Source organism: Mytilus edulis, chromosome 3 (assembly GCF_963676685.1).
Source record: "Mytilus edulis chromosome 3, xbMytEdul2.2, whole genome shotgun sequence".
In the NCBI taxonomy this organism is placed as follows: domain Eukaryota; kingdom Metazoa; phylum Mollusca; class Bivalvia; order Mytilida; family Mytilidae; genus Mytilus; species Mytilus edulis.
The window spans coordinates 89,878,703-89,895,239 of record NC_092346.1 but is presented as its reverse complement, the minus strand read 5'-3'; the positions used below and the strand labels follow the sequence as shown (position 1 = coordinate 89,895,239).

Below are 16,537 nucleotides of genomic sequence, written 5' to 3'. Positions count from 1 at the left end.
TTTGAAAGTGTTTCATTTTTATGTTCTCACAATATTACTGGTATTACACTTATTTTCACCGTGCTCAATATGCTCAAGTATTGGAACCTTTATAGCAACACATTTCTACAGTTCCTACTGAGTAAAATTTGTGGTGGGAAAAATTGAAAAAACAATTCAGTTACCGTACAGATCAACAAAACGACAAGACCATGATAATTGTAAATAATAATCAAAAAGCTCTGTTAAGTTTTTTTCATTTTTCTCTTTGTAGACTTTTCTTGCTTAAGTTTCAATATTCTTTTTGTATCTGCATTTACGTCGATGACCTACTTTTTACTTTCCAAGAGCAGTCCTGGATCATTCATCATCGCCTAAAACTTATGTTATTAAAATTGCCTTGATTATATGCTATCGCTTGTGTGTTTGTAATTTGTCTGATATTTTGTTTGACAATTATAATTGGTCAATCGTTGTAACAAATGATTCCTCTCAAAAAATAATCGACAGTTATCCCTAAAATATATGTAGAAGAGCTAATTTGGATACCGCGTGTTGCGAATTATGAAATAAATATCACAATAATTCACTTTTAAAATTGATCACAATAGTGATTTATCAAATATTGGCAAATATGCCAACAGAATATAAAATCGTTCTTGATAAATTAATGTTTGAATTTCCTCTTTTATTTTTAATTCACAGTTGGTTCAAAATGAAAGAAGATAAATAATGTCCTGGAAATAGCAACAACATTAGTTTTATCAATATTATAATCTTTGTCCAAGTTCTGTATTCATAATTACTTTGGTTATTGTACAAGACTTTTGCATGACGTAAATATTCATCAAAATATGAAATAACAAAGGCGAACACTGATCGACATAAAAATGGAGAGGATTAAGCGCTCAGAAATGTGTCTAGTTTTATTTTATGTCATCGTTTTACTAGAAATTCTTGTCTTTTTTGACCGTATAATCCATAGAAAAGAAATATTTAGTATAAAAATAATTTATTGAATTGCATTACACATCGATTCTTTCTGTTATTCCACGAATTTGAGAAATTTCGAAATTAATTAGAGATTATGGCCAATTCTAAACACACACAACCGCTTCCCTTTTACGAACCGAACATATAGTACTTACCTAATTTACATTTAGTAGTGATGATATTTATTTTTTATGTATTAGATAGGGTAAATATTCTTTATTAATCTATTTTCAAATACCTGTCATATTCTTTACTTGGTACAGGCATTTTCTTATGTAGAAAATGGTGAATTAAACATGGTTTTATAACTAGCTAAACCTCTCACTTGTAGTACAGTCGCATGCAATTCCATAATATTGACAACAATGCGTGAACAAACAAACATATATCATAGGTAAAAATATCAAATATAAGAGTACAGCATTCAACTTTGTGATATAATCTTAATCACTATAAAAGAAAATGTAACAAAGAAACACAAAAAGCATAACTCTCGATAATCCGTATATATCTGTTTGAATGGAAGCGGACCCTTTTATAGGATTCAGCAAATATTCTTATTCATTCAAAGTTACAACAACAAATCTTAAACTGAAAGTATTATCTATTCAGGCAATATCCGAAATATATAGAATAGTTTTGAAGCAATTTTTGTTTACTCTTTTTATTTTAGTAGATTAATCATTCATGCGTTATTTCATTAGTAAGTGATATACCTGTGTAGATACAAAACAAAACGTTATGCGCATGGACGTGGTATATCTCATGCATTTGAAAATACATAAAAATGCACCCAATAATTATCACGAGCCAAGTCAGTAGTCAACACTTTTGTGCTAACATGAATTATCTTTGATATGGTCATATTTATATATTTAATGTTTGCAAAACTTTTGAATTTTTGAAATACTAAGTGTTTTCTACCTCAGGAAAATATTACCTTAGCTATATTTTGCAAAACATTTAGGAATTTTGGTCCTCAATGCTCTTCAACTTCGTACATTATTTGGCCTTTTTAACTTTTTTACACTTCGAGTGTAACTGATGAGTCTTTTGTAGACAAAACGCGCGTCTGGCGTAAATACAAAATTTAATCTTGGTATCTAAGAGGAATTTATTTAAAGATTGGTCATGGTGTTGCCATAAACATTGAATAACAAAAATAACGTTAAGGAAAAATCCACAACGGAAAGTCCCTTATTAAATAGCAAATTGAAAACCTCAGACTCTTTAAACTAGTGGAAAACAACTGCCATATTTCTGACTTCGTACAGGCATTTCTGCATGTAGAAAACGGTTTATTAGGGTAGCACAATACAAATATTTGTTACTTCCAATCTCATACCTTTAAAATGCTGTAACATTCTTAAGACTGCATATAAATTAATAAAAGAGGTATATATAGATAGATAAAAGATTAATCTTTTTTATGATATAGGCGTCACTGATGAGTCTTATGTAGACGAAACGCGCGTCTGGCGTACCTAATTATAATCCTGGTACCTTTGATAACTATTCAATGAATGCAATTACTTTGTTATGAAGTAATTATGTAATCAATTATTATGCAATTAATGTCAAAATCTTGGTTAGTTCATTTAAATGAATTTAGCTCTATCATCTCTATAACTATACAGTATCTTTTTACGAAATCTTAATCAACACAGCAGGAGCTACAAAAGGGTGTCTCAAATTATCCCTACCGTTTTCCATTCTCTCATAAATTTGTACTTCGTGTAAACAACCTGACCACTTAATGTTTGATTAGGTGTAAAATTTGATCTATTAATTCTATCCAAAATCTGAGACACTTTTTGTATATAATGGCTCTAGGAACAACATATAATAAAATCAACCCTCTCAGGGTATCCATAAAGAAGCTAATTTTAATTGAAAGTGGAAATTTCTTGCAACATTTTGTAGACTCAGTTAAAATTATAATTGATTACAAAGTTGTTGTGTAAAACTAACATTGCATTAATTTGAAATAGTATTCTGTTAGCTATCCATAAATATTCCTTAAAAAAAATTCAAGCATTATAAAGAAAGTTACAGCATTTTAAAACTGGGGAATTGGAGGTATAAAATCTTTGTATTGTGCTACCTTAAATCTGGTGTTTATCTAGCTAAACCTCTCAATTATATGACAGTCGCAACAATTCCATTATATTGACAAAAATGTGTGAACAAAATAAATAGACTTAGGCTCCGTGTTGAAGACCGTGCTTTGACCTATAATGGTTTACTTTTACATATTGTGACTTGGATGTAGAGTTGTCTCGTTGGCACTTATACCACATCCTCGTATACCTATATACTATTTTAAATGGCATTTGTGAGTAAAACTACATTTTGTGTTTCTAAATGTCGCTTTTTATTTTGGATTTACCTTCATCAGGGACGCTTAAACCAAAAAAGTAAAATACAAAGATGTTTAAGTATTTGCTAACGTGAGCAGATCATTGGTGAACTTTACTGAGAAAGTTATAACCATAGTTTCTTAACATTTTCTCAATTTATGAACGAAACATTTGTTAAGAAGAGTACGTTTTAAACCATGTCAGGACCGAATCACTGACTTCTGAAATTATGGTGCCCTTGGAGAGTCATAATTAACCGACAAAGGCATCGAATCATTGCTTGGAAAAAATACAAACGCTTCGTACATGAGTGGCAAATACCAACGTTTTTTTTTTAGATCAAACTGGGACGCTCACAACCAAAAATTAAAAGCCAAGCGTATAAATCTTCCATAAATGTTTTAAAACTTATTCCATAATGATTGGCAGAATGTCATAAATGAAATTATAATTGAATACGGGACCATTGTATTCAGAAAACAAAGCTATTACACTAAATACCAAATTGACGTCCCACAACTTTTTATCAAAGATGTTTTGAGTTCAATTAAATGTTCTTTCCCCAATAAAAAGGTTGATTATACCTTCAAGAAAACACCAATTCTAATTCTTGTATTAAAACAGTTATTGATTGCCATATTGTCAATATATTCCAACAAAAGCCTTGTTCAGCTTGTGTGAAATCATTTATAAACGACTAAATAAACTTTAATTCATTACATAGTTTTTATTAATCATTTCTTTTAAAATTAAAATAAACAAAACGGAAGGAAAATGCATTTGTTTGTATATTAGGTATTTTTTTGTTGGAAATTTGATACTAACAATGATAAACAATTTAATATCTTTAGCTAAAGATTCTGTATTTAATATCTTAGTATAGTAAGTATCAAAATAATGTGATGATATACTAAAATACGATGGGCCGTGCTAATTTCCACAATATTCATGCATTTATTCAAATGACAATTAATTGACCTTATACAATTTCTTCCATTTATATCACTGTTGTGATAGTTGAAAGAGCCTTTAATGAGAGAGAGGCAGACGATACAGAAATGTTTTTCAAACCCATATATTGATGTTTACAAAATATGTTTACAAAACTTTGAATTTTTCGAATAACTAAGGATTTTCTTATCCCAGGCATGGATTACCTTAGCCGTATTTGACACAACTTCTTGGAATTTTGGGTCCTCAATGCTCTTGAACTTTGTACTTGTTTGGCTTTATAAATATTTTGATTTGAGCGTCACTGGTTAGTCTTATGTAGACGAAACGCGCGTCTGGAGTACTAAATTATAATCCTGGTACCTTTGATAACTATTGATGAAAAACTGACAACGCCATCGCAAAAAAATGATAACCGACAGAAGGAAATACAACAGTATAACATATTAAACTTAGACAGATCAACACGAATCCAACAAAAACAAGGGTTTAATAACCTGACGACACTATTTCCAACATATTCCCGATGGAATAAAGATTATAACCTCTATATCATGAACTATGTTGAGTTCCAATGTAATGAAATAGTCGTTTAGATCATATCTAAACTTGTATATTTCAGTTTCGTGTTAAAGGAGCATTATTCTCTATACAGACATTTAATGTAACTTATGTATACTATGAAATTAACCTTCTACTAAGTTTTAAAATGTATTTATCTATTAGAAACGAATCAATATAAGTATGATCAGAACCATTAAAACAATATCAAAAGAATTTACCTAAAAAATATGTAAGAATTCCTTTATTCAAAAGGGTAATATGTTGTTTTCGGTAAAACTATTAGGATTTTTGGTCCTCAATGCTCTTCAACTTCTTACTTTATTTGGAGTTTTTAACTTTTTTAGATTCGAACGTCACTGGTGATTTTTTTGTAGGGTGTTCTGCTATGCATGCATCACAATAAATGTGAATATGCAATCGGTCAAAATGTAACAATCAGAAGTAGGACAAACAGTCTAAAATCAAAAGATATGTTAAATCGTATTTCTTCTCTGTTGGAGCAGTTTTGTGTCAGAAACATCGCTCTTTAAATAGTATTCATTTTCTTTTCAAATGATTCATCTTCATGTGAAATTTAAATATTAACTTGCTGCGAGAAGGTTGACTTCATGCAAACGTGCTCACCCTGTCGCATTCTAATGTTCCTTGTTCCAAGTTAGGAGCCTGTTTTTCAGTAGTTGGTGTTGGTTGTAGTCATGTTTGTTTTTCTTTTAATTATTTAGTACGGATCAAAATGTTAGATATTTTTTATTAATTCAAATCAGATGAGTCCTGGGCCTTTCATAGCTTTCTTAATGTATTGGTTTGCACATTGTAACAGTGACCTATATTGTTTGTATCCACGTCCTTTTGGTCTCTTATTGAGAACATAACACAGTTTTGACATAACTTCACAAGTGTAATGATTGAGATTGGAGATTTTGAAGTAGACCTTGAAAATGATTGTGATTGAAGATTTTGAAGTGGACTTTGGAAATGTTTATGTTTTATGTTTTAAGTACAGCTATTTGTAAAAAAACAGGCACATCTTAAAAAAAGTGATTCATCCGATATTCCAATTCTCAGATTATTGTGTATAAATACCTTCACTATAGTATTAAAGATAAGAATATACAAAAAAATGTCAACAACAAATAGTGATACAAATAAAAATAATGATATTAAATCACTAGTTGTTCCTATCATTCCTTTGTAAATGGCACACTATTCAAAGATGCTTATTTAGATGAACAACTGAGAACCCAGTATAATTATACTCCAAATTGAAGTTTTGTAATTCCTCTATGTTTATCATGTAAAAAAAGGTTTGGGTTTTTATACTAAAAGTGTAGGAAACTAAATTTACAAATTTGTTAGTTTGCCTGAAATTATCTCCCTTTCCCCGTATAGTTATGGAGCTCTCTATCTAGAAAACCATAAAAGGTGTATTGTTTATATTCCATATCAACAACCATGTCAGCAGACGGTGAGATGAAATGTCGTTTTTCATGCTTAGGTACTGTTAAATGTTCCATTTCTAACGTTTCTCCCTCTAAAAATGCTGTGATTTTGATCAAAAAATGTACAAAGGACCCGCGAAATCATTTGAAAATCTAAAAATGTACATGAGTACAATGACGGGCATTTGCCATGCTTTGATTTGTTATCAGGCTGGCATATTTTCTATCATGGGATAATATTATGTGTCCTAATCACTTCTCTTGGTATCAAGTGGAGGAGGAATGGCATTCTATGTGGACATCCTGATCACCTGGTAAAATACTAACCAGAATCCGACCAGACTGTCACACCTCCTTTTTCGGGACCAGAGAAGTTGTGCTACCAAAAGGACCAGGTCATAATCTTATATTTGAAGGTAAACAAGCATGCTGTTTGATAATTTGGTAATATTTCAGCACCCAAGCTTTTAACTTGCAGTGTGTTGGTAAAACATGTTCAGTTAAGGGGGGAGGGGGGTAAATGATTACAGGTTTCAGACATTTACTCAAAATTACAGTATCGTTTATTTGAAACCTTCCATTTTTGTACCGACATCTGTAGAAGTCTATAAATATATGAGAAACTAAGGATGATTTTTTCTGATATTGAATAGGCAACATTTTTTACATTTACATGTACATGTATCAGTTCTCCAGCTGCTAAAAATTGAAAGGGGTAATTGTGCGAGTGGAGGTATTGGCACTTTTAAGGATAGTAAAAGGTACTGACAACCTTTTTACAAAAGAAGTACAACTTTTTTTGTTTAATTATGTTAATTGTAAATTAATATACAGTATACAATTTTTTATGAGTTTTACAATTTTTTGTTGCCATGGTAACAAAAAAGACAAAAAAAACCAGATGGTTTTTTTTAGGTTTTCAATAATTCAATATATAAACTTTAAGCTGCAATCATAGTTTATAATAATTTAAGCTATTTTTAGAAAATGTGAAAATACAGATTTATGAAACTTTTTGAATACAATTTTAGCCTTATTATATATACATATATATAAAAACAATTTACAACCTGAACATCAAAATATAAACTTCAAATAATGTAAAAATATGTGTTGAAATTATTGTTCTCCTGTTATTCTTATTATCATAAAATTGCTGCAACAAAAAAGCAGACATTTTTCGATTTTCATGTCCAATTTCATCATAAATTCCTGAAAAAAATGGCTGCATGTTTCCATAGCAACCGTTCAACTAAATGAAAAAATTTAGCCTGCAACCTTCATTTCTGTCTGAGTTGTCTATTATATAAATGAATAAAGCAATTTTGAGATATACATGAATCACCCCTTCATGGATCTTACAAATAGCTGTACTTAAGAACCATAACTTGTGTACGTAAAGTTTATCCTTGACCTATTTTGTTGTGCGGCATAGATATTTTTTGTGTTTTGTTTCCCCAACATTGGTTTCGAGTGTAAATTTTAACTGATGAAACATCAAAAACACTTGTGATCTGTAATTATTTTTGATTAAAACATATTTGGCAAAAAACATTAAATAAATGTATTTGTAACTGTATTCTCTTTGTAAACAGTAATCATACGACGTTTAATCAGAATTTTCTAAATATTTATTCACTACAAAATAAAAGTTGGTAAAAAAAATAAAATTAACTGTTGTTTTTTTTTGTCTGTGCAACTAAAGATAACAATAACGTAGCTATGATTATGGAATATACATTCCTTATTTAAATTTGATTTTTTTTTTTGTCAAATGAAATTGAAAAGTTGATGTCACTAATATTCTAAAAACTTTTGAAAATGACAACTATGTCTGAACAGATTCAATCAATCTAGCTAACGTTCAATAGTTGAGTCCATGAAAATAGAAATCCATAAACGATGACCAATGATAGTTTATGCGTGTTTGGGTTTGTATTTCATCTTTTGAATTGATTCACATTTTTTCATGTTTTGGACTCTTATAGCTTACTTTACGGTCTCGGATAATCTTATTGTAAAATAACGTACTGTGATATATAGTTCCTTATATCTTCTTCATCTCTAGAGCATTGTTTTCTCATTCGCAATCAAGTTACATCTTTTTATATTAGTATTAAAATCATTATTTAAAATTCAGACTAGAAATGACGACATCCGCCATTACTTAATATGTTAGTTATATTTTAGCAGAGCGGTCAGGTTTCATTTATTGCTCTTTTACGTATTCAAAATTAATGATAATGTGTGTATATATTCAATATTGTTATGGTACATGGTTGTTTTCTCTACTGTTCTTACTTTTCAACCGAATTACATATCCCTAAGTATATTAATTACATACAATGAATCTGAAAATGAAAATTTTCAATGCAAATGAACTATTTCAGAAGTTTCATATATAAATATATTTGATGAAAACCGTTCTGTAATACCACATCTTTGGTACAAGCAGGTCGTCAGAGAATAAAGGTAAAGAAACTTTCTATTTGACACAGACCGTAACTTTTCATAGATACCAGAATCAATTTACAATGATTAAAGACATTTTAATTGAAATCTGCTATCGCAGAAACCTATTCTATTAGTATAAAACGCTGCAATAGATAATGAAAAAGCTAGTTATGCGTATCTGTCTAATCAATTTCAGTGCAAAAAAATGCAACTTATTTAAAAATTGTTTTTTTAATACTAGTCCTTTATTTCTTGATCATTTACACATTCATTTTACATCTTTTATAAAGATAACTTAGTAACTGAATTTGCAAATATTGACTGTTCGTTTATATAGATATAAATCTTTCATTAGCATTAGAAGTACTTAATTATTTGCCATGGGAATTAGTACCACACCATAATACAATTATCATTAAGTGCCGTAGATCTTTTTAATTTAAACGATTGTTTTAAATTAGTAAGCTACATATGTGTTAAAAGTGGGAAGTCTAGTGAAAGAAACTAAATAGACAATTTATTCTTATTCTGGAAATATCGCGAAATATCAATAATAAAACAATGCCGGTGACGATACTGGTCAAAAATTATTTCTAAACAACAATTGTACATTTAGAGGAAATTGTTTGTAAAAATGTGCAATAAGAAAGATACATCCAAAAACACGATGTTTTATGTTCGGTATTTATTGAGATAATTGAATATGAAACTGGAATCTAAAAGACATGTAATTCTTTTCTGCATAATAACTAAACAAATGGGGGGAAATCATGTACATATCAAATGTAAAGATCTTTTAGGTCACAAATTTTCCGAGTGTTCAACAAATTCCTTAGTACGTTACAATTAAAAAAAATAACTCTACTTTTCACATTTAATGTTTCGAGTACATCGGTCTGCGATTGACACGTGAACAAATACGAGACGATTTTTATTTTGAAATTATCTATAATCCCCCACCATAGTTACAATATAACAACTTCACTTGCATAGGGTATATACATTTCCCAACTCATACGGTATTCAAACTTAAATCACAAAATTACTGAACTCAGAGGAAAATCTAATCGGAAAGTCCATAATCACATGGCAAAATCAATTGACAAAACACATCAAAAACTGGACAAGAGCTTGCAGCTGCTACCCAGACATTTAAGCATTGCACCAAAGTCTGAGTAAAAAGTTGATGAACCAGTGTTATGTCAAAGAACGCCTCGTCCTTTTTCAAAATTAGTTCATCGGAAAATATTAAGAACTTCAAATATGATTCACGATGGTCTTGAAGTACATATTCTAGGTACTGCTTTTCATTCCTTCTATGAAGCACCTGTTGTAAGTCTCATATGAATAAATGAACAAGATGGCAAGAAGAGGAACACAGTTGGAACCGTGGAAATGGTGATTGTTTGTTGAAAAATCACGACCTCCAAACTTAACACATATGTTGTCAATAGTGTAATCAAATACTTGATAATGTCAGTCTTAGAATCAGACTGTTTTGTTTAGAAAGAAAGATTTGTCACTCCCTAAGACAACATACTTGACTGTATCAGCGTTGGCTATTCTCTTTGTGGAACAAAGCAGGACCGATTGTTCAGTTTGGTTTTTAATTTGGAATAGGGAATACTTGCATAAAGGGAAGAAAAGTAATACGGTTGAATACTGTTACAAGAGAAAAGAGACTAATGTACTGTAAAAGATGTTCCAAATCTTAAGTATCTACATCTGATTCATGCCGTCATTAGATAATTTGGTTTTACAATACCTCTGAAGCTTGTCTTCAATTTCTAGTACAATTGATGTTAATGATCTAAAAAGAGGTTCCATGGGTCACTTGGAAGACCAGCAATATAACGAATGTATATTGGGTATCCAATAGAGTGAAGGAAGATCCAGTTTTTCATTCCAAAGCAACATAGAACAGATCTATGATTTTTAAAGATTTCCTCCTTGATAAGTGGTGTTAGGTATGTGTTGTGTGCCTATCGTATGTGCTGTGAAAATTTTAAAAAGCAAAAAAAACTCCAAGGAATTCAAAACGGAATGTCCCTTAACAAATATCAAAAGCTAAAATACATTTAATGAATGGGAAACAATATACTCCTGACCTGGTTCAAATATAACCTTATGTAGAAAAGGTGGATTAAACTAACGATTAAAAAAGGACAACGATCACTGACAACAACTGATTTAGTCCAAGTATGATTAGATCAACAGTATTTGTTTTACGTTTGCAATATAGCAGATTCTTACAAATAAAATGTCGTTTATATATTTGCATGAAATGTAAACAATATTTCTAAAATGCAGTCGACTAGGGACTCTGTTACATTTTTGTCATTAACTGCCATTCATAATGGTAAAGAAACAAGTTCCGAAGACGCGATCAAACTACCAATCACTTGTATATGTATAAAAAAAACACATATTACTTGCTTTAATTTTTTCTGTTCATGTCAAACCGACATCGTTACGATTACAATATGTATAATCACGTTTACGGTTTTATCAAAATATTTATTATGATAAGAAATCATCTGTTTTATAATATTATGTGGTACAAATTAATATTTTGATAAAATCTCTATGTCAAATGCTAGTCGCAATACAACAAAGGGCCCATTTAGCAATACAAGTGTTTATAACATTGTCATCGCATCGTTACATTCTTCGATACTCATTACAAAAAAACTTTGATGTTGTTAAAAAAAAGGTTTAGAGTAATGACATAGTATGCTAAATAAGTCTTTTTATTTGTATTTATCTTGATCAACTTCATAAAGTTTCACTCGTACGTAGCGGATGAAAATTAGAAAATGAAAAAAATAAAACCAATTATGGATCACAAAAAAAAACAAAATAACACACACCTCCGCAAAACAGTATAACCCTGCACGCTTGAAGGTTTGAAAATACGTTTTCGCATTATTAAACTTTTTTTTTAAATATGAATTTCTCAATCATTTTTTCAATTATTTTTTTTTAAATTCACAAGTAAAGACAATGTCAAGCTACTAACACAGATATAATAAAATAAAACCAACAAATTTGACTTACCTTCTGTCGGTATGAATACTGATTTTAAGAATATGAGGAAAGCCAGTACTGTTCCAAAATCATTCATAGTCACTTGAAAAGTTTTTCACAACGGAATAATACTTTGTCGAAAAAAAATATTTTTTGAATTTCTTGAAATAAAATTATGACTTCTATGGCTCATGTTACTCCTATAGTCAATGGTATGAACACATTGTCTTTAACTCAGATTTTAAACGATCTATGTTGAGATACGTGGTAATAATCATTCTCATTGATTACCGGTAGACTGTTCCATCTCGGGTTTGAAAGCTGCTTTGGCATTCTGTGTGTACATGTTTAAGTTTTTAATAGATAAATAATTGGTGTGGCCAATCTACCGAATCAATATGTTTAAAAAACAGATTGGAAAACATTTCATTAAATTGAACTTTCATCGTATATGTCATAACTTCTGTTTAAATCCTGGTCATTCACTTCTTCCTGAGTATATATCCATAAATTGTATCAGGAAACTGTATAACTTATATTGGCTGATACTTTAGCCAGATAAAAACAGGCCATTACCTTTAAAAATACTTAATTATCTTTCATGGGAATTGTACCACGAAATATTACAATTACTGATAAATGATCAATTAGTTTTACCAGAATTGAAATGAATAATAAAACAAATATATAGAAAAGCTTCAAAGAGTGAGGTAAATGGAAACCAGTTTCATACGAGCTGTTTTGTTTTAGCATCACTGAAGAGACATTGATTGTCGAAATGCACATCTGGTGCAGAACAATTGGTACCGTTTATGTAATTGCAAACTTTAAAAATTTCAGTGTTCCTTTCAAGGGTAAATTTCAGTAAAAACATATATGCACATGATAAATTGATGATATCAGGGTGACCTTCATTGAGAAAACTATCCGCAAAAGACCAAAGATCAACTATTTAAAACAACGTGTACAGCAATATATAAATACAACCTTTTTACTACTCGTAGTAAACGGACAACACTTTAAGCAGATGGTAAGTAATGAAAGATTCATGACATGGTACAGGCAAAACACATTAGGATAACGTTAACGCAACTTGTTGCTGATGCCTCAACTCCTCGCGTATAAACTTGCAATAGTGGTGTAACGGAACGACATAAGAACAAGGTGTAAAGACGGTTGTCATTGATTGGTTTTATCGACTCGGTACTCAATACTTCAGTACTGACATGATTTATAACAAACATCTTTGAAATGTCGGTTTATGAATTTAGAAATTATTTAGAACAGGAGGCATTAACTCCATCAGTAAAAGTTGACCTGAGATAGATTTCGCTTTTATTTTTGGCCTTTTTTCTTTCATACATCTATTCAAAAGATTAGTATCTTTTTTGACAGTGACTTTCAAATATTCGGCTTTGATCGTTTATGATAGAAGTAAATCCCAAAAAGCACTACCGACTCGTGAAACTTATAACGTGTTAATATCATTACTTTAAACATGCATAATCATCTTTGACTTTCTATTATTGTCATTTTGCTTAGATTTTCTGTTACCTATTGGCCGCGGATTTGGATTTTTTTGCGCGTATTGATGTTAATTAGTGTTTTCCCCATTGACTAGAGGTGTAAGGGGTTTGATATCTCACAAAACATGTTCGACACCGCCGCAGTTGGTGGCTGTACCACGTCAGGACGCTCGTGTGTGTTGTTATTAAGTTTTGGTTCCTTTGTATGTTTCGGTGTTAAGTGTGGTGTCCATTTCACTGGACAAATAAACAACATTGTTAAGAGGCTAGCTTAAATCCGCTGAGTATACGGGATTTTCTTGCTGCGTTGAAGACACATTGGTTGCCTTGGACACTGAATAAAAACTTTAAACAAACATACAAATAAAACTATACAAATAAATTACAATTACAAGTCATATACAAACATTTTTGTATAAATTACTGTTTGAAGGTTTTTTAATATATTCAAAACTGTAATGGTGACACGAAATGTAGAATTATAAAACTCGTAATGCTTGACGAGTGTAACAAGTTTAAAGAAAGTATAGACGTTAACTTGGCTGTTCATTTAAGATTATAAAATAACGTCTTATTCACCAAGTTGTGGAATAGTTGATTGCATAATATTTGAAACGACAGGATGTCAATCTATAACTCTTTAGTTCGTTAATTGATTTTAATTTCATTCAAAATTTAAAGTTAAATTCATTAAGTATCGACAATAAATTTATTAATTAAAGAGTTATGTTTTCAAGGCCTAGATATGCGTTCATTTGATATGAATGTCGATCAATAAAAATTCTTAACTTAAATGTGAATAGTCAAGTGCGTTTAATGCATCTTTCATTGAATATTTATTAAATAAAACAGTACTTTTACGGAACAATTATAAATAGTGAAAATGTGTGTTTCAAAAATAACTGAACTTTATGGGTAAACTAGTATATGTGAAAAATATGGATTTTCAGCTTTGGATTCTAAATGCAAAGGATTATATAATATATAATGAAAAGGGTATACATATATCTTTTCTTTATGACAACCATGAAACAAAACAAACATGGAATAAAACTATAATCATAATAAACTTTATTTAAATCAAACAAAAGAATCTTTATCTTAATGAGGTATATTTAGTATCATCTACGTAAGAAACCTCATCAAATTAGTAATACATATTTGATTTTATTGTATTTTTTCTAAAAACACAGCATTCTCTATTGTACCTATTGGTAGCTTTTATTTGTCTAGACAACAGTTCGAGCAATACTGTATTCCGGTCGAATTGATCTTTTCTTGCTGTATTATGGCTTTCAATAGTCGACAATTCGTGCATTCCCGCTGTTTTTTTTATAATTTTTAATGTGGTTATTTAGACATTACAGAAAAATATACCACAGCAATACAAACAAATTTACAAAGTTTTACGACAAACAACCATTTACACATCAATATTTATAGACTTCATTATACTGTATAACATTTAGATATTTTTGCTATTGAGGCATCTATTTAAGCAATCTATTCGCATATACTTAACACTTTAATCTTTTCCGAAATATTAGCAAAGTTTTAAAAACCCTGCTACAAAAAAATTAAAGCACGGTGGATGTTATAATCCAGCAATTTTGTAGCTAGTCTGACATTTTTTCTGGCCATACTTTCAATATTTCTTTTGTTATTTTCACTTCCATAATCTCACTGCAAATTGTCTATTATATTGCCTAGGGTTGGAGAATTTTGCAATTTTGATGCAAATTATTTTATTATTTCAATTGAAGACTGATTTATTTTTACATCTTCTTTTTGAAAACCATTTGCAGTTCAATGATTTTGTTAAGAATAACAAGGGAAATCTTTAAATGTTTTAATAGTTATCAAAGGTACCAGGATTATAATTTAGTACGCCAGACGCGCGTTTCGTCTACATAAGACTCATCAGTGACGCTCATATCAAAATATTTATAAAGCCAAACAAGTTCAAAGTTGAAGAGCATTAAGGATCCAAAATTCCAAAAAGTTGTGCCAAATACGGCTAAGGTAATCTATGCCTGGGATAAGAAAATCCTTAGTATTTCGTAAAATTCAATGTTTTGTAAACAGGAAATTTATAAAAATGACTACATTATTGATATTCATGTCAACACCGAAATGTTGACTACTGGGCTGGTGATACCCTCGGGGACGAAACGTCTACCAGCAGTGTCATCGACCCAGTGGTGTAAATAGCATATAATTAAATGTTAATAAAATTACAATCAGCTTTTAAAATAATTGCCCGAAAGAGGCATTCCACAATATAAATAACTATTGTTTTTATCAAAATTGGCGTTTATTCTTCAATAAGAAAAATACATTTCCTGTTTCCATATAGATATAGGAAGATGTGGTGTGAGTGCCAATGAGACAACTCTCCATACAAATAACAATTTAAAAAGTAAACCATTATAGGTTAAAGTACGGCCTTCAACACGGAGCCTTAGCTCACACCGAACAACAAGCTATAAAGGGCCCCAAAATTACTAGTGTAAAACCATTCAAACGGGAAAACCAACGGTCTAATCTATATAAACAAAACGAGAAACGAGAAACACGTATATATTACATAAACAAACGACAACTACTGTACATCAGATTCCTGACTTAGGACAGGTGCAAACATTTGCAGCGGGATTAAACGTTTTAATGGATCCAAACCTTCTCCCTTTTTCTGAAACAATAGCATAACATCACAACAAAGAAAAACATACGATAAAATATCAATTGGCAGACTTAACTCAATCAAAAAACGTATGATTAAACAATGAACGAATAAATTTGATCTGCGATATCTGAATACAAATGCACAGTTAATTAAATATTAGAGACAAACATTCATGACCAAAAAGCTAACAAACAAATTCAAAAACAGGACATGACTGAGAAATATTTAACCAATCAATGTTCACTTTAGAAAAAAAACGTTTTTTTTGTAATCTTGAAGTTTATACAAATGTTGTAAGAACCACAGGGACTCGGTTAGCAGATTAAAATTTTGTAAATCAATGTTTTTAATTTATTTTTTATTATTTCCTGTCTATTTGCATTACTATATTAACGTATTTAAAGTTGCCATCACTATTTCTTTGTTTTCTGGCAATGTGCAGTTTACTATCCATATCCATATACTGAAAAAACCTAAAGGGATCTAAGTCGCCATCTTGAATTGCCTTCCCTACTTTAGATAAAAAATAATTAAAAATATGAATATATTACTATATAC

General features: G+C 30.3%; 1 protein-coding gene across 1 annotated transcript in view; it reads right to left on the bottom strand.

The window, feature by feature from the left end:
- Positions 1-12,067, bottom strand: part of LOC139514663 (uncharacterized) — a 52,161-nt gene extending 40,094 nt beyond the window's left edge. The window contains exon 1 of the mRNA XM_071304118.1: positions 11,798-12,067. Within this exon, the coding sequence (XP_071160219.1) occupies positions 11,798-11,864 (67 nt within the window). The 5' untranslated portion in view covers positions 11,865-12,067. The remainder of the gene's footprint in view (positions 1-11,797) is intronic.
- Positions 12,068-16,537: the final 4,470 nt, after the last annotated feature.